This window comes from Tetrapisispora phaffii, chromosome 5 (genome assembly GCF_000236905.1).
Source record: "Tetrapisispora phaffii CBS 4417 chromosome 5, complete genome".
NCBI lineage: Eukaryota > Fungi > Ascomycota > Saccharomycetes > Saccharomycetales > Saccharomycetaceae > Tetrapisispora > Tetrapisispora phaffii.
Genome location: NC_016524.1, coordinates 56003 through 74626, shown reverse-complemented (window position 1 = coordinate 74626; position 18624 = coordinate 56003). Strand labels below are relative to the sequence as shown.

Genomic DNA, 18624 nt, shown 5'->3' with positions numbered 1-18624 from the left:
TTATGTAAATTTTCGAATTAAAATGATTTTGTACACCAATTTTGTATTAAAGTATTTAGTATATATTGCCTTAAACTAAATCAAACTAAACCACAACTGTCATAGAAGTGGAATCAGGTGGTCACGAATGTCCGCCCTATTATTATAGCTCCATGGATATATTATTTGCATTTATCACGATCTCTCTTACCATCATAATGGAAACTTGGTAGAAGTAAATAAATGGAACTGGATATAATGATTCCTGTAAAGCACCACATTAATAAAGTGCTTGGTCTTTTCATTATTTTATGACAAAATTCAATTAAAGGGTTATTACTGAAAAACCCCATAATGTAAGCTAAAGCGACTTCTTCTAAATGAAATGGCAAAAAAGTTTGACTCCTTCAGAATGTTCAACTGTTGCTTTAAAATCCAAATCCAACTGGCTGCTTTCAAGTACCCTCAATCTTTTATCCAAAGGGACATAAAACTAAAGATATATTTGAATTGACAAAACTACAAAAAAATTAGTGAACAAAAAGAAGCTCTTATAACCAAACGTTTTTTGCATCCTTACAAGACAACAACAAATTTAGCTGTCAATATGATTGAATGTTGTTAATAAAGATGACCAATGTAACTTTATAACTTCTTTAATAACTCACTTTAAAGGTTCCTTAACATAGTTAAACTTTGGCACTTTCTAATGATTTTAATGCTGGCGCGAGTTACCCGATGAGCTAATAGAATGAAAGAACAGGTCTTTCATTCAAACAGTTCAAGTTCTTCAAAGTAAAAAGATTCAATGAGGCTACTCTCTGATTGATAACTTGTTAGATGAACAGTTGGTTTTAAAAAAAATGAGTGTATATCTGTTGTTTATTAAACGTTAGCCATTGTATCCATTGATTTAGTTTTATTATCGAGTTCAATCAAGGTAGATAGCCTGGGACTAAAGGAATCTTTTGTGCAAGAGTGGAATCAAAAACAAATAGGAAAACAATTATAGTATGATGAACCCATTTAGAATATTAGGTGATTTATCTCACTTAGCAAGCATATTGGTTTTAATATTTAATATTAAAAGTACAAACACCATTGAAGGTATTTCAATCAAAACTCAAGTATTGTATGTTTTGGTTTTCCTAACTCGTTATTTGGATTTGTTCAGTTTCCGTCTGGTGTCATTTTACAACACTATCATGAAGCTGTTTTTCATTAGTTCTTCCATTTATGTCGTTGTATTATTACAACGTTCCAAGACCACTCAAGCTGTTGCATATAAGACAATGCTTCTAACTGACACATTTAAAGTACAATACATTTTACTAGGTACTTTGATCGCAGCTTTTGTAATTAATCATAAATTTACATTTGTTGAAATTGCATGGAGTTTCTCAGTTTGGTTAGAATCTGTAGCTATCTTACCACAACTGTTCATGTTATCAAAGAGTGGAAAGTCTAAGAGTTTGACCGTCCATTACATATTTGCGTTGGGTCTTTACAGAACATTATATATTCCAAACTGGATTTGGAGATACCACACTGAAGGTGTCATTGACAAAATTGCCTTAGCTGCTGGTATCATCCAAACTCTAGTCTACTCAGATTTCTTTTACCTTTACTATAAAAAAGTTATCAAGAGAAGCGCTTTGAATTTACCAAATTAAAATAATTTTAAGTACGTATTTCAAAATAAGTGATCTTTGAAAATAAATAACTGTATTAAATATTAACCATAATTGCACATATAGTTGATGTATAGTTCTATTGACAACTGGAACTCGATCGGAGATCTTATCAATAAAATATTATATACACTGATCAATTGATGCTTATAAGCGGTATCCAATTATACAGCAAGTCATATGCATTTGCATACATATCTCTGATTCCATTTTACTCTTAAAATTGAAATAATTATTGTAATTAATAATCTTTTTTTATGTTCAATACTTATACATAAAATGCTAGTATAAATATATATATAAATATATTTTACTGTTTTTCTTCTTTTTCTTAATCTCTCTTTAACTCATAAAATTCTTTCCTTACACCTTCTTTAGTAACAATCAAAATCTCTAAACCATCACCAACATGAATATGTCTTTCAGTTGCTGATGTAAATGCATCTCTGACTAATTTAATGACTTCATCTATTGACAAATGTTTAAATGGTCTCTTCACTTTACCATTGGAATCTGGTGTGTATTGATTCTTGAAATTGACTTGGTTATCCAAGAAAGGCATTATCAAAGAGGCTGCTGCACCACCAGCCCTACAAAATTCTCTTTCATATGATCCAACCGGGTCAAATGAATATACAGCACCTTTACCTTCTTCATCTAAACCTGCAATAATTGTATGAACGTAGTAGGGAAAAAATCTTTTACCATACAATAAATGTTGTATATTTCTTGCTGCCGAACTCAAAGCCAATTTTTTGTCGTTATTATCAAAATGGTACCATTTAATACTATTTTTAAATCTCTTGACTAAAGCTTCACCATCTGCTGCAAAACCATTTGCTGATATAATAATATCGTCTCCACAGTCGAAAACTTTTGGTTCATAACGAGAATTGATAGAATAATCAGTAGTATGTCTAGTATCACCGGCCAAGACTGCAAAGTCTTCACCTGCAATACCTAAAATAGTACCACCATTGTCACTATATGGATTAAATTGATGTTCAATTGGAGTATTGCTCACTTCATTGGCGTATTCAGATGCAATTGTGCTCATCGCAGACGTAGACTTATAGGATCGTTCAGTTTATAAAGGTATTCACCGCAATATTCACACACGATACCGTCTCCCTTCCATTGTAATCACAACATAAATCTTTCAAATACTTGATCATCCATATATCTATTTATATAATAGTCCATATTAACTAGTACCAGTTTCGTACTTCGATTTTTTGCCACCCTTTGAATACTGGTAAGGTGTTCAGGCCGTGGTTCATGATATTCTGACAATATCACGTGACCGGTGTATATCCTTAAGTATGAGGAAGGACCAAGCGGTGGACGACTCACAAGTGAACCAACTGTCATTAGATATGATTCTATTAGTAGGTAACCTAAGCAATTGTAAACATGATTATGCCAGGTCTATTGTATTTTAATACTATATGCTGGTGTTAATTTTGCCATTGTCAAAAACCGTCGATTGTAGCTACTTATCAAAGATAACTGAGTCAACGGGTCACGTCCAGATAAGAAAATTGGCTCAATAAATGGCATGTCACATTTTGAAACATGAACAATAGTAATTTTTTTATTTATATTTATATATACCTTGCAATAAATTTTATTTATTAATAACATGAATATAGTTGTAGAAAAAACCCACGGCATACATCAATGTGTCTAAGTCAATGTGCTCATTAGAAGAATGGATATGAGAGACCAATTCCAAATTGACTAAAGCAGGTTGGAATCTATAAATATTCTTGGTCAATTGCCAATAATGCCATGTGTCAGTGTTAGCTGGCATCACCGATGGAGCGACGATAAGATCGACTTGCTGTTGCAATTTGTTTGGGAATATTATATCTTCAAAGAAACCTTTAATTGAACCAGCAAATTCAGACCATACCTCGTTGGTTGGTGAAACTGGAGCTGGCTCTAATTTGTTAAGAACGGACACTATAACGTCACCATTGGCAGTCTTTGGCAAAATTTCCTTTCCTAACACCGTCAAACCTAGGTCAAATTTCTTGACAACTACCATTGCCTGGGAGACTAGCTTGTCGATTGTTTCTTGGACGGAAGACTCGACTGAGATTCTTGAATTGATGTTGAAGTCAGTAGTTTCTGGAATTGCGTTAGCCTTAACACCACCATCGACAATTGTAGCTGCTTGGGAGGTACGGAATAAATAAGAGACTAATTTACCACCCATTCTGTTAATAAAACCTAGAACTCTCTGTTTAGCAGCTTCATCCCTAGTGGCATGTCTAATATCTTTTTTCAAACTTGGTGGTAACATATGTGAGTTGTCTGCTGCACATTGCATTAATTTTGCAATTGGATTATGCTCAGTATATAATTGAGGGAATTTTTGACTTTCGATTTCAGCAATAATAGCAGAGGCAATACCAACAGTAGTGTGGTCTGGTGGAACAGAAGCATGGCCACCCGCGCCGTTAACTTTGAAGTGTAAGTTCAATTGACCCTTCTCACCAGTAGCTGGTGATGCAACCCAAATATCTCCCAATTTGCTAATACCAATACCACCTTCATCGACAATAGAGTAAACACCGTCTTCACCATATCTTTCTAGAAGGATATCTTTGATATATGCGTTTCCAAAATACCCTGATATTTCTTCATCTGCACCTAACGCGAGCAGTAATCCACGCTTTGGCTTAAAGTCCGGTTCATTTTGCAAGATGAATTCGACACTTTCCAACATTGCAATCAACATATTTTTGTCATCAATTGAACCACGACCCCATATGTAAGTACCGTCGAAATCCCCAGAGAATGGAGCATGCTCCCATTGATCTACCGTAGCATTGTCAATAGGGACTGTATCTTCATGAGCCATGAACAAGTTGGGTTTCAAAGAAGCATCAGAACCTTCCCAGGTAAGCAACAACGAATAACCATTGACCGTTTCCACCTTTAGATTTGACCAAACCAATGGGAAATCCTTTTCTAATTGAGCGTGCAGTTTCTTAAACTTCACCCATCCTGGAAAGTCTGGTTGAAATTCTGGATTTGGGTAATCATCTTCTATTGTTGTATCCACTTGAACAGCACGAGCCAATTTATAGGCAGTAGCGTTTCTGTAACTTTCGTTTTGTACTATCTTGTTGAAAATGTACTCCTCGGTGTTGCCCAGCAACTTATCATACCGATTGCATTTATTACCGGCAGCAGCCCCCAACATTTCATTTTCATAGGTTCCTCCTTTCAAATAATCCTCGAACTGATCACCTAAGAAGTAATTAAACAGATGTGCACCGACAGCTAGCGAAAGAACCAAATAAAACACCTTAGTGAGCATGGAAAGTTTCGACTTATTGCCGGAATTTGAAATTGCGTCTACCTGACCCATCTCAGAAGCGTTTATGTATACGTAGATATATTATACAGCAGAACTATGAGAGCTAGCGATCGTGACACTACTATATCTGTGCCGAACAAATCCAGAAAAGCTGGAAAGGAAGGTACTGAATAGTCCTCGAATTCATGTCGCCTTTATATCCTATCAACCTTCACCAGAGAGACAACAAATATCGTTATCAGTCAAACTGACGATGTGGTTAGTATCCAAGATAAAGATCCCTCTTTATGGCTTCGTGTAGAGCTTTCCTAATCAGGAGCGATATAGAAGGGAGACGGTTCTGTTTTGGGTTCTTTCGAACTGTTCCACCGCTACGAACAGAATAAGTACGATGATGATGATGAAGTTGCTGCTACTCGGAAGCGTTTCCGTTAAGATGCGGAAACGCTTCCGACAAGAAAACCGTTGCAGGTCAAAATGAATCTACAACGAACGATACGACGATAGGAAAGCAGACTGTCAAGAACGAAAGCAAGTTAAGAGGCTCATCTCTATAATTCCCTCAACAAGACCGGCGTGGGTATGAAGAAAGTGTGTGTGTGAGTTTTGATACTTGTAATTATTTTGTTATGTATCACTATAAACATTATCTAACGCTTAAATAATCTATTTTAGATTCAAAACACATGCCATTATGGAAACATGAAATGAGACGAAGCCAGTTCGTCGAGAACGGTAATTTGTGTGTGTGTGTGAGAGAGATAAAAGAATATATAATTTTAAAATGCAACCGAACCATATATATTTCTGTATCGAAGTCTCCGCTACACTGACACAGCCTGTGGAGCACGTCGCTGAGATTGCTTTTGATGAATTTGGTCTGGGTGTCGAGGTTTTGGTTGATACAGAATAGTGCTGTGTGGTTGCTTTGGTGTGCTTAGAATATAATTATCACCATATCCTTCCACTTCGTCGTTACCATTATGTGAGGCATTCACACGCTCTTCATACTCATCGAGCAATCTGTCCAAAAGACTAGCGTGTCCAATCAAGACCCGTAGATTGAAATCTTTACGTTCTTGTTTTCTCTTCCTAGTGCATGTTAATAGTTTGGAACGTACTGTGTTAATCAGACTCAAGTCGGTGTAGTAGCTAGCTTGTGGCATCATCTGGGATAGAGCAGTATATGTGTGTATGTGTTATTATTGAAATTACCGTAAGTGTGAGCGAAGGAACCTCGCGATGTTTGGATAACTCTTGACCAGATCTCACACTTACGTAAAAAGACATATACACAACAAGATTTATCGAGATTGAAAGTCTTACTGACTTGGTAAATCCTCCAACTCTTATATAATAGCATCAGTCATTGGAACTACAGTTTTAAGTGAACTATCACCATCTGATAGAGACCACTGCTATCACCATCTAACTCACGCCGACAACATTTCTTATGATCTTGTCCAGCTCCCATTAACACCAGTAACCCAGTACTCATCATAAGGGATTTAAACCCAACACTACTGTTCTCTGACAATTCGTTCATTGGACCACATTCGTCTATTGGCCGTTAGCCTGCCAATTGCTCGAGCCGTGTACTGCGTCTGAGGTATATATTATCGGTGTATTTCTTGTTCCCGCAATAGGCACGATACCCTGTGTGTATTTCGGATAGACGGCCAGCTTCCGGGCTAACGTAGTAATGCTGGACTAGAAGCACCAGAGGACCGGATTGCACTTCGAACTGTGTGTCCTGAACTAGGTTCTGCACTTGCTGAAGCAGCAATAAGATATGCCAGATGGTCCTTAAAACAAGAAATTAAAGACTCTGGAGTTACGTTGTTTCGGTTCGGCAACAGGTCCTTGTTGACGGAAAGAGAGATCTGCTGGGAGACCTGGCATCGAGACTGATACTTGGTGGTCTCTTGCTCTCTCTTCAATACATTCGATATATTTACAGCATTGCTAATGAAACCTCGTGTGTGTGTTGTCGGATATGAATGGGAAATTCTGCTGCTCGTGATGGCTTGTTAGAAGGGAAGGGTGATGGATCTCTGAAGTTTCTGATCAAGCTTATGCAACCACAAGGGTGTGCTGCACAGTCCATGCACTTGCGGTTTGAACTTGGCAGGTAGCAGGTAGCAAGTAGCAACGCAGCAACTGGTGGGATTGAGCCTGCAGCCCTAAGGTATGGGTGCCCTGTTGGATGAACATAGGGTTTGTGCTTACCCGGCTTATCCCTATTCTCCAAATTATTATTTCCGTTGCTAAATCCGTCGATAGGGCGAAATTTGACAGTGGAATTCTTTCCAACATGGTCAGGAACTCGATGGAATATTCTTACAGTACTATATTGTCGTCGCTGGAGCTTCCTTACCTTTCGTATGCACATATATATACAATCACTATCTTACATATAATGCGTCAGGACATTTTTCTGTGTACTTGTAGTAATTGAACCCAAGCTAGCAAACAACACCATAGACGCACGCACGCACGCATTACACTCACCATGTCTGCGCAACAAGGTTCAATTCCTGCTTTGTCGAAAAATGACATTGCTAAATTTACTCAGTTATATCAGAGATCAAAGTCTCCCGACCAGAACTTCATCTCTGGTGAACAGGCAAGGGGTATCTTCATGAAGGCAAATATCGGCACCGACATCCTGGGTTCCATCTGGGCTCTTACTGATGTCAATGCTGCTGGTGTCTTGACCGAACCACAATTCGTCATGGCAATGCATTTGATCCAATTGTTTCTTAACAAAAGCATCACTATAGACCATCTTCCTTCTGTGTTGCCACAATATCTTTGGGACTCTATTTCCATGCCAGGCACTCCATCCACTGCCGCTTCCCCAGCTTTGAGTAAGGCTTCCTTGTCATCCACTGTCACTGGTAACTGGACTTTGAGTCAATCGAAGAAACAAGAGTTCGATAGGATCTTTGAGTCTCTGGATGTAGACAAACAAGGACGTTTGTCCTCTTCCAAACTGGTTCCTTTCTTCTTGTCATCAAAATTGAGTCAAGATGTATTGGCATACGTTTGGGATTTGGCTGACTTCAATAATAGTTCCGATTTCTCAAAGAAAGAGTTCGCCATTGCAATGTTCTTGATTCAAAAGAAAAAAGCAGGTGTCGAACTACCAGAAGCCTTGCCACAATCGTTACTAGACTCTGTCAACTTTCAACCAAGTGCAGCTGTGCCAGATGTTAAGACAGTAAATAGAAATGTCGCACCAAGTGCCGTTTCTGCTATTCCTTCAGATTCTTTCCCAGCTGCCACAAATGCTGCCTCAATGACAACATCTGCAGCAGCCGCCGCCGCCGCTGCGGCTCCTATTGCAGCCGTTGCAGCCGCTACCACAACTGCAGCCGCATCTGCTCCAGTTGATAAAGAAAAGAGAATCAACAATGAATTAAATCGTATCAATGCCACTAAAAAGCAGATCGAGACAAAACTAGAGGACCTACATGTCACTCATGACAAAAACGTCAAGGAGACAGAACAATTGGAATTAAACTTAATTCAAAGACAAAATGAACTGAAAGCTTTACAAAAACACTTGGATCAATTGGAATTAGACAACACTTCTGAATTAACAAAAATCAATCAATTGAATGAAAATTTGAAGATCGCTATAAAGAAGAAAAATGATTTCACTAAAAATATCACAACTTTGAAATCATCTTCTGAAACTTTAACTAAGAAAATAGAAGAAGATCAAATTAAATATAAACAACAAAGTTCGTTATTAGATGTCAACAGGAAACAACTAGAGACAACTGAGACAAAAAACAACAACTTTCAAAGTGAATTAAGCTTATTGTCTGCTTCACTGCCAACTTTTATCTCCAAATTTACCTCTTTCTTGGAAAATCAGAAAATTGTTGAACAACAACATGCTAAATTACAAGAAAAATATAAGGGATTAGACAACAGAAATAATGAACTGAAAGCTTACGAAACTAAAATTGCAGAAGAAACAAAAGAAATCGAGGACAATGAACAGAAATGTGACCAAAAAATTGACAGATTGCAACAATTATTCGACGAGTTTACAGCTAGACAAAAAGAATATGAAGCTGAAAATGACAAATTAAAGTCAAGGCATGTTGATTATGCTCAAGAATTACAGGAATTGACAGAAAGACAAATGAAGTTGAACCTGGGTGACATTCCAGATAATGTCGACGATATCTTGATCAAATTAGATATGTATAATAAAAAAACTGTTGATGTTGATAGTAAAATTGAAAGTCCATCAGGTGCCGCATCTACTGAGGGTGATGCTAGAGAAGGAAGTGATGTATTTGATAAAGATATACCTGTTATTGGCTCTCAAACAGAAGGCGAACCAGATGATGAGCAAACACTTGAAAATGCAGCCGAAATTCTTGATGATAGATTTGAAGGTGATTTAAATGAGTATGGAATTCCAAGATCTCAATCCTTAACTTCGTCTGTTACTAACAATCCTCCATTATCTCTGAGAGAAGATACTATAGACTTACAATATAATGCAGAAAATCTAGCTGCCAAAGAACATGATTTAACTGATCAAAAAACTTCCAACTTAGAAACAGAAAAGGATTCCGCTACTCCTTCAAATGATGATAAAGAAGAATTAGATTTATCAGATAATATTAATGAATTACAAGGACAATCAACCAAACCTACAGAAAACTACAACGATATCGATGAAGAGTTCCCTCCAATTCAAGAACCTCAACTTGAAGAGAGTGACTCTAGCGATGAGGATGAGGATGAGGATGAAATCCCTAAGAAAGATGAAGTGGCAGCAGCGTTGAATGATGAATTTGGCAACTTAGACATAACACCTGATGAAGGCACGAAACCTAATAATGAAGTTGTAGATACTGCTGAGACATTAACAACAGCCGAATAAGTGTTATCAAATTCTAAAGCTGATTAAAAATTTAATAAGAAACTATCATTCATATGTCTGAATAGTTTATTTATATCATATCTTTCTAAGGAGAATGCAACGGCAATGTTAGAGCAATTCAATTAAAATTTTGGTAATTTATATAATATTTCTAGTTCGTCAGAGTATTTAAAAGAAACGTGAGTTACCTGTATGCTTGATTTTTGATGAGTATTAAATTCGATAATTTTTTATAATTATGTTAAATATAAACATTCATTTGTTTAACGAGATCTAATTTAAATATTAATAAATATAGAATATATAAACGTTTAAGCAATGTTACAATTTATCTTAATGTTCAACTTCTACATTCCGAGAAGTTTACTATAGTCATGCAGCTTTATTTTTAAAGTTCTTGGAGTTCTAATACCATATCATGCAAACCTTGAACTAGAACTTCATCCTTCTCCTTGTTTATGGAGTCACCCAGATATTTTTTATAAATTTGATCTAATTCCTCTCTTTCGGTTTCAATTTGCTTCTCTAAAGATAATATATTATCAGAAATAGACGTATTTATGTTATTTAGTCTGTCTAATCTAATATCCAGATCTTTAATAGTTTTTACTCGTTGTGTATGCAAATTTAGTTCTAGAAGTTGTTTGGCATCTAGTTCATCTAAAATAATATTAGCGTCACTTTTTGTTGGGTTTCCCTTTTCAGCTGCCACTCGAACTTTTGCTTCTGCTATCAAATCATCTAGTGAATCAAGTTTCTCTTTAACATTCTTTTCTTTAAGTATTTCATTAAATTCACGTTTACAAAGCTCAGTCCAAAACTGTATCACTTGTTTTTGGCAATTCTCTAAATTACTTGCACCCTCATCCTCCATTGAATATTCAGGAAAACAGGAACTTAACTTATCCCAGCTTTGTAATTTTGATACCGATTGGCTAAATGCCTTTTCAAAGACTTGATTAAACCTTATATATCTAATCCGATTATGCTCATTCATTTCTTCGTCAAATGTTTTGTGATGCTTGTTGGTATACTTTATATATCAAAATAATATAAAGTTCAGTCTTGAAAACTAATTTCAATGTTTAAAAGTACTCTTGATTGACAAAACAACTGCAATCAATATTGTTTAAGTATATTTTATTATTCAATATCATTTATTTATTCCAAGTTTATTTACATGTTTTAAGAATGTAAACATTTAGTGCGCGTAAGTAATATATGAAGGTTATAAAATCGAATTAAGCACATCAGAACTAACACAGTAATATATAAATTCTGCAGTTGAGCAACATGAAAGTTCTGAGTGCCAGAAATATATATTCGAGTATCAAATAAAGATGCATTGCACTTTGGTAAGCTATTTATTAATATGTATAGAATAGAAAATCATTTACTATTAGTTAGACTGATGGCGTCAGTTTTTTTAGATATTGTGACAGCCTTCTATCAAAATGAAGTACGCTCTATGTTCATAAGTGTGCAACCAATCTTCAACATGATTTACTGTATTTAGTTTGGTTATGTCCTCAAAATATGTCTTTTTATGACCTCGGTACTCTACATCATCAATAGTATGTGGCAACTCTATTTTATTAATGAAAAGTTCTAGGCCTGCAGCTTCATAAAATGGAGGCACCATAGGAATGTAATCTTGGTTATGAACAACTCGGAAGTATCCTCCTTTATCACAATGATTGTAATCAACAACACCTTTAGAAACTGAAGTGTAATGTATTTGATCCGTTGAAAAGATGGTATCGATCCACTCTCTCATCTCCGTATTGAACATTCTAGGTGTGGCATATGTCAATACGATTGGGTTATAACCTCTCAATTTCAATTCAATACCAGTGATACTAGCCATAGCAGCACCTAACGAGTGCCCCGAAACAACTGCACGGTAGTCTGGATATTTATTAAATATTGCTTCGATTTTATCTAGGAAAAGTGGGCCTAAAGTTTCCTTGAACCTGTAAAATCCTCTGTGAATCTTACAATTATGACATTCTGGAATGATTCGTTTATTAACTAACTTATTATATGCAACCAACGAAGCTGGTTCATAATCTACAGGATATATTTGGAAGTCACTAAACCAGTCTTGTCTAGTAGAAGATCCTCTAAAGGCAATTATGACAACCTTTCTTTTATGGTCTACAATAACATAACCAGTCCCCAATTCTCCTTTATCTGCGCTCAGAACCATTTCAATCCTGGTTCTAGTGTAAGTAGGGTTGTCAATTGGATCTTTACAAAATTTTAGATGGCCAGGGCATCCACCTTCAGCAAACGTTTTGTTTTCTTTTATCAAATTGTCTGAAATGCAACTAGTCATTGCACAAACTTTGCTAAAGTAAACTAATCTATCATAAAAATCTTGTGAGATCTTGACGTTTTTGTAATCCTCGTTTCTTGAAGTCGAGGTTTCAAAATTTTCATTGTAAACTTCCTTTTGCTCTGACAATGATTCCTCAAGACCATCATATACATTTTCAAGACCTGTTTCACCATCATCATCGTAACCAGAATTATTGTCCAAGTAATTACCATGATCAGTTTCTGTATTGACATCCACACCGTCGTATTCTTCCTTTGCATTGCCATTATAATTCAATCTGAATTTCTCAGCTGAATCATAATACTTCAAAGTTCCTTGTAATTGGAAAGCCTGTGACTTTCTTAATAACCATATCGTTATTACACTAATTTTGACAAACAACATATCTCTCCTTCTCGTTGAATCTCAATAACCAGAGTTAGCAGATATAAAACAAAAGCACAAACGAAGCATGGCATTAAATATAAAGTTCTAAACAAAGAGATATCATTTATATACACATTATTGATATCTGGAGCTTGAAATGTCAAAGTGATTCATTTTGTGTCTTTGCTGAGGGAAAGAAAAACATTCTTTGCGACACTTAACGAAAGACTTAAATGACAACTCCATATCTCCATAAGAATGGGATATGCGGTGTCGGCAAACTTCAAGCTAAATGACTATATATATGTGTGTGTATGCATATCAACAGAGATGAATTGACGGACTCGTTACATATAGCAAGACTCCAAAAGGAATGCCTCATCTTTCGATTCTCTTTGCATTAAAATATCTTCTAGGACAGCTAGTAGATAAACTGCCGTTGTCCAATTACAACATTTTAGAAATATATATAGTTTTAAATACCATTGTCAATTAGAAAGGAATTCAACGCTAATTCTGAAGCATGATATCCAATTATAACCAATAAGGTATATTTACTGTCTTCTTTACTTTTGACGTTTGAGGTCTTTCTTGTGATTGAATATTTTATGTTACAAGAACGCTTCCGGTACTTTTTCCACAAAAAGGAACTAACTAAATATTAGCTACTTTCTGAAATAAATAGGTGGATAGATTAGATATATAAATGTCAATTGACAATCTAAATGATGCTATTATTCGATTTTGAAAATTGCAGTTTAATCACATATAATTACTTCGAATAAAAGAATTCACTAGAAAGTTTTCTATTCATTATTAGAGATCTTACAATATTTTGAACCGATGATTTCAGATCCTCTATTAGCATACAGTTGGTTCCCTGAATCTGAGAATTTGTACTTATCACATTTACATGAAGTTGTTCTCTCATTCTTGTTTTATCAAATTCTATCTAGTTACGTTGCACCAAAGGTTAATGAATTAATTTTCAAGAAACCTTATGAAAACATTACTGATGAAAAAGCAAAGATAGATTTTGATATCCATACAGTTTCAATGGTTCAATGCATACTTTCTATCATTTTAGCTCTTCCTAGTTTACAATTGCCTTTCAATTTGAATGTAGTTACTTATCAAGATGACTTTTCATCTTTGGTAGCAGCATTGACCGTCGGCTACTTTATTTGGGATTGTGTAATTTGTGTTCGTTACTATAAACTATACGGATTGCAATTTTTGATTCATGCATTGGTTTCGCTATACGTCTTTGGGACAACTCTGCTTCCTTTCTGTCAACCATGGATTGGTAAATTTTTACTCTTCGAAGCAAGTACACCGTTTGTCAACATTAATTGGTACATTATCCAATTAACAAAAATGTCAGAAAAATTACAAAAGGGTTCCAAGACAATTGAAAAAAATAGTAAACCAATTGTTCCAGTATGGTTTAATGTTTTCAATGGTGTCATATTGATGTTTGTATTCTTCACTGTTAGAATCTTATGGGGGTTCTCTGCAGTTGCAATCGTGGTATATGAAATGTACAAGATAAGAGATCAATTACCAATGTTTTTAAGTGTCTCGGTCATTTTATTGAACAGTATCATGAACTATCTGAATGTGATATGGTTTTCCAAAATGGTTTCTATTGCAAGGAAACAAGCTTCCTCTTTCAAAAAAACCCATTCTGATTAAAAAATCAAAGATTAAATCACAAAAGCAACACCAACAAAGTGTTTGTTCAATTATATAAATTTATATACCGTTCATCTACTCACCAAGTAGTTTGTAAATATGATTAAAAACAATAACACACAACCGTCTATTTTCATATAGGAACTACGAAATCTCAAAGACACTATCGAATCTATAGACCAGTGTGTTCTCCTCCTCTCAAATAAAAACTCACTATAAGTAATTGAATTCTTGTTTCCATAAGGCAAACTTCTCCTACTTTCATTCATCAATATAAGATTGTTTGGACTCAACAGGGTTCATCAAATGTTGATAAAATTTCAAAATCTTTTTATGTTCCTGTCGATGACTTAAGAATGAATATTTCACTAAGAGTAATTTGTACTTGTTATCCTCATTAGGCAATCATATATCCATTTTAGTAATTTTTATTTTATGTATTACCTAATTAGGACAATGGTCTATCATAAAATCGCTCTTTTCGGGGCTTGGTAACCGTTTAAGGTAATTGGTTTCCTGGTTTTCTTTCTTTTTCGAGATTTTAGTACCGTTTAGATCGACAGAGGTGAGGTTAATCGAGATCTATATATCTGGTTTGAATTGAAAAGTTATATATGAGCCGGTCATATAAGAATGTACTTCTTTAGGAACTTGTTAATTGGTTCTGCTGAACAATTCATACTTTAAGGTTCTTATAAACTTTTTAATTTGGAGGAGCCGAAGACAAGGAAAATTGAGGTTGAACATCTTTAAATTGCGGGAACATATCATTGCAACATATAATCCGAAATGAGTTTATCTAATGATTTATTAGATGTCAAACATGGTCTAGAAACTAGAATTGATCCATTTATTGGGTACTCATGGTTTCCTGAGTCCGATAATTTGTACTTATCTCATCTACACGAGATCTTCTACAGTTTCCTGTTTTATACTATCTGTTACAATGTTTTTGCACCAAAAATTAATAAAATCGTGTTTGGTAAATATTACACAGATCTGCCGGAAAAGAAAGACAAGAGAGACTATGATATTCACACTGTCTCCATGATTCAATCTGCTGTTTCCTATGCTATGCTTCCATTCTCTCTTTTTGTCTCTAAGGATTTGAATGTTGCAATATACTACGACCATTTATGCACAATGGTATCCTCCTTGGCTTTAGGTTATTTCATTTGGGATATCACCGCATGCGTAGGCCATTACGACATTTCTGGTTCTGCGTTTATCATTCATGCTATCGTGTCCAGTTACATCGCAGGTGTTACATTGATCCCATTGTTTCAACCTTGGATTGGAGCATTTTTAGCATTCGAAGCGAGTACTCCATTCGTAAACGTTCATTGGTACGTATCCCAAATTTCTGCCTTTGCTAAAAGACATGGTCAAAAATCGCCAATCCCATCATGGATAGGTACTGCCAATGGTTTATTTTTAATGCTGGTGTTCTTTGCAGTTAGAATTGTTTGGGGAATAAGTGCAACAACAAAGTTATACTCACAAATCTATTTAGCAAGAGATCTCGTCCCTAAAATCCCAACGGCAATTTTCTTATGCGTACACATCACTTTGAACTTCTTGAACATTTACTGGTTCTCAAAGATGTTGGCAGTTGCCAAGGGCGTTCTATTTGGCAATAAAAAGGACAAACAAGCATAATCCATTGTTTCTCCAATTCACTGACGACATACATACATACATATATAAATATAACGCCCACCATCAACTCAAATCGGTTTCTAGTAAATACACATTATAGAATTATTTACTCTAATTGATCATTTTACCATTCGAACAACATAACATATATAATTATTGAACTTGGTATCACTAATATCTCTTTAACAACTGATCACATCGAGATATATTTGATATTAAACATTAACTATTAGTAGAGTTCTTATATATGGCAAACCGTCTCTTTAAAAATAAAATTAATTATGGCAAAATCACGAAACTAAAAAGTCGAAATAATTTTAATGAACACCATTTTGAAAAAACACAATAGATATATACTTTCAAGTTTACAGAGCTGTAAATATTGTTTATTTAGAATTGTTATAGTGTTTTACATATCGAAAGACAAATCTAACATTTACATTAGTGTATATTATTTTTATTTGGGGTTGTTTGGAGTTCTATAAAAGAAACTAAATAAATACTCATAACTATTTAAAGGCTTGATAAAACTGATTTAATATTTTAGTGTTATGTCATTTTTTGAAAATTTGGAGTTTGCTCTAGATAGAAAAGATATTCCATGGAAGTCAATTATTCTTTCAATTTCGATTGCACAGTTTGTGTTCGAAACATATTTGACTGTTCGTCAATATAAAGTCTTATCAGGTAAAAAGTTACCACCTGTCTTAGAGAATGAAATTGATCAAGAAACTTTTGAAAAGACTGAAAAATATTCAAAAGCTAAAGCTAAGTTTTCTATCATCGTCAGTATTTACTCTTTACTGCAGAATGCTGCAGTTTTACATTATGATTTAATGCCACTAATTTGGAATAGGGCTGCTTTCAATTTGGATGGGATTATGGGAGCTAACCACTCACTATCTACAATTGCTTACAGTTTGGCTTATCTATGGTTGACTTCATACATGTCAGCTATATTGGATTTGCCAGTCTCTTTCTACAGCCATTTTGTATTGGAAGAAAAATTCGGCTTCAACAAATTAACAATTAGATTATGGATTACTGATATGCTTAAAGGTCATCTTTTAGGTGTTGCTATCGGTGGTCCAGTTCTTTACTTATTTTTATGGATTTTCGATAGATTCCAATCTAACTTTTTGATGTACATCTGTATTTTCATTTTTGTTGTGCAAATTTTAGCAATGACTTTAATTCCTGTTTATATTATGCCATTATTCAATAAATTTACTCCATTAGAAGATGGTGAATTGAAATCCTCTATTGAAACGTTGGCAAAGAGAGTTAATTTCCCATTGGACAAAATTTTTGTTGTCGATGGTTCTAAAAGATCTTCGCATTCAAACGCTTATTTTACTGGTTTACCATTTACTAGTAAAAGAATTGTATTATTTGACACTTTGGTTAAAGACAGCACTGTTGAAGAAATTACTGCTGTTTTAGCTCATGAAATTGGCCACTGGCAAAAAAACCATATTCTAAGAATGTTAACTTTCAGTGAGACTCACCTGTTTGTTATCTTCTCATTATTCACTTGTGTTTTCCACAATCTATCGTTCTACAATGCTTTTGGATTCTACATCGGAGAAGCAGTGTCATCTGGTGAAAATGCTCCACACGTCTTTACTCCTACATTCCCAATCCTAATCGGATTCATGCTATTTAATGATCTCTTAACACCATTAGAATGTGGTATGCAATTTGTCATGAATTTGATCTCTAGATTCCACGAATACCAAGCTGATGAATATGCTAAGGATCTAGGATATTCCAAACATTTATGCAAAGCTTTGATCTCATTGCAAGTCAAAAATTTGTCTACAATGAATGTCGACCCATTATACTCAAGTTATCATTACTCTCATCCAACACTAGCAGAAAGATTAAATGCCCTCGATTACGTTAGTGAAAAGAAAGAAAAATAATCAAAGAATATAAAACAACAAAGCTCATTATATTTCAACCCTAACCTACCATATAGCAGATTGATATTTTTACTTTATAAATAAAGAGAATAATATACATATACATACATACATATATATATATGTATGTACATTATTTTCTTTTAGCAAGAATAGAAAAATACCATGTTTATTAAAATGATGATTTCCTTTAAGTTCTCGCCAATTAAGACCCCAGAAGTACAACTTTAGTGATTTTGAGTCAGGATCGTTATCATAATCAGTGATCTATTTGATCATCAATGTTACTTTATAGGATCATGACAGCAATGATATTGCTGTCATCATAACTCTCACACCATGCATCTGTTATGCATGGTGTCTCTTATTTCCAAATCTGCTAATGTGTGTAGCAGTCCGGGTAATTTTCTACAAAGGGTTTTTGAAATCTTTAAATTTTTGAATTTGCCACCCAAAGGAACTCAATTACCAACTTATAGATAGTTAATATGTATATAAATATAAGATATGTATATATATATAAATATACACTAGTAGAGACATCACATAACATATTGGTGCAAAGGGTTTACAAAAGATAAGTCAGTGTTGTCTACAATTACTTCAATTAGATATCTAAACAGATAATTTTTGAATTTTTGGTGCGCTGTTTAGAAATTGACATTATATTGAAAGATTTAAGCTGTTCTATTTGTGTGATATAATAACATTCAAAAGGTTCAATC

The 18624-nt window shown here is 34.6% G+C and overlaps 11 protein-coding genes across 11 annotated transcripts; 5 read left to right on the top strand and 6 right to left on the bottom strand.

The window, feature by feature from the left end:
- Positions 1-161: 161 nt before the first annotated feature.
- Positions 162-332, bottom strand: MIN6 (Min6p; the record flags this gene model as incomplete). Its single annotated transcript, XM_003685526.1, has 1 exon — positions 162-332. The coding sequence occupies one exon, from the start codon at positions 330-332 to the stop codon at positions 162-164; it is 171 nt and encodes a 56-aa protein (XP_003685574.1).
- Positions 333-992: 660 nt separating this feature from the next.
- Positions 993-1652, top strand: ERD2 (Erd2p; the record flags this gene model as incomplete). Its single annotated transcript, XM_003685525.1, has 1 exon — positions 993-1652. The coding sequence occupies one exon, from the start codon at positions 993-995 to the stop codon at positions 1650-1652; it is 660 nt and encodes a 219-aa protein (XP_003685573.1).
- A 349-nt stretch (positions 1653-2001) lies between these two features.
- On the bottom strand, positions 2002-2727 carry PRE7 (proteasome core particle subunit beta 6; the record flags this gene model as incomplete). Its single annotated transcript, XM_003685524.1, has 1 exon — positions 2002-2727. One exon carries the CDS (start codon positions 2725-2727, stop codon positions 2002-2004), a length of 726 nt encoding a protein of 241 aa, XP_003685572.1.
- Positions 2728-3297: 570 nt separating this feature from the next.
- TPHA0E00410 (Gly-Xaa carboxypeptidase) lies at positions 3298-5001 on the bottom strand (the record flags this gene model as incomplete). The annotated part of the gene is made up of 1 exon (XM_003685523.1): positions 3298-5001. One exon carries the CDS (start codon positions 4999-5001, stop codon positions 3298-3300), a length of 1704 nt encoding a protein of 567 aa, XP_003685571.1.
- An 824-nt stretch (positions 5002-5825) lies between these two features.
- On the bottom strand, positions 5826-6167 carry TPHA0E00400 (uncharacterized protein; the record flags this gene model as incomplete). The annotated part of the gene is made up of 1 exon (XM_003685522.1): positions 5826-6167. The coding sequence occupies one exon, from the start codon at positions 6165-6167 to the stop codon at positions 5826-5828; it is 342 nt and encodes a 113-aa protein (XP_003685570.1).
- A 1346-nt stretch (positions 6168-7513) lies between these two features.
- Positions 7514-9913, top strand: TPHA0E00390 (uncharacterized protein; the record flags this gene model as incomplete). Its single annotated transcript, XM_003685521.1, has 1 exon — positions 7514-9913. The coding sequence occupies one exon, from the start codon at positions 7514-7516 to the stop codon at positions 9911-9913; it is 2400 nt and encodes a 799-aa protein (XP_003685569.1).
- A 388-nt stretch (positions 9914-10301) lies between these two features.
- NNF1 (MIND complex subunit NNF1) lies at positions 10302-10910 on the bottom strand (the record flags this gene model as incomplete). The annotated part of the gene is made up of 1 exon (XM_003685520.1): positions 10302-10910. One exon carries the CDS (start codon positions 10908-10910, stop codon positions 10302-10304), a length of 609 nt encoding a protein of 202 aa, XP_003685568.1.
- A 429-nt stretch (positions 10911-11339) lies between these two features.
- LIH1 (putative lipase) lies at positions 11340-12638 on the bottom strand (the record flags this gene model as incomplete). The annotated part of the gene is made up of 1 exon (XM_003685519.1): positions 11340-12638. The coding sequence occupies one exon, from the start codon at positions 12636-12638 to the stop codon at positions 11340-11342; it is 1299 nt and encodes a 432-aa protein (XP_003685567.1).
- Positions 12639-13463: 825 nt separating this feature from the next.
- On the top strand, positions 13464-14315 carry TPHA0E00360 (TLC domain-containing protein; the record flags this gene model as incomplete). The annotated part of the gene is made up of 1 exon (XM_003685518.1): positions 13464-14315. One exon carries the CDS (start codon positions 13464-13466, stop codon positions 14313-14315), a length of 852 nt encoding a protein of 283 aa, XP_003685566.1.
- A 789-nt stretch (positions 14316-15104) lies between these two features.
- Positions 15105-15974, top strand: TPHA0E00350 (uncharacterized protein; the record flags this gene model as incomplete). The annotated part of the gene is made up of 1 exon (XM_003685517.1): positions 15105-15974. The coding sequence occupies one exon, from the start codon at positions 15105-15107 to the stop codon at positions 15972-15974; it is 870 nt and encodes a 289-aa protein (XP_003685565.1).
- A 551-nt stretch (positions 15975-16525) lies between these two features.
- Positions 16526-17899, top strand: STE24 (zinc metalloprotease; the record flags this gene model as incomplete). The annotated part of the gene is made up of 1 exon (XM_003685516.1): positions 16526-17899. One exon carries the CDS (start codon positions 16526-16528, stop codon positions 17897-17899), a length of 1374 nt encoding a protein of 457 aa, XP_003685564.1.
- Positions 17900-18624: the final 725 nt, after the last annotated feature.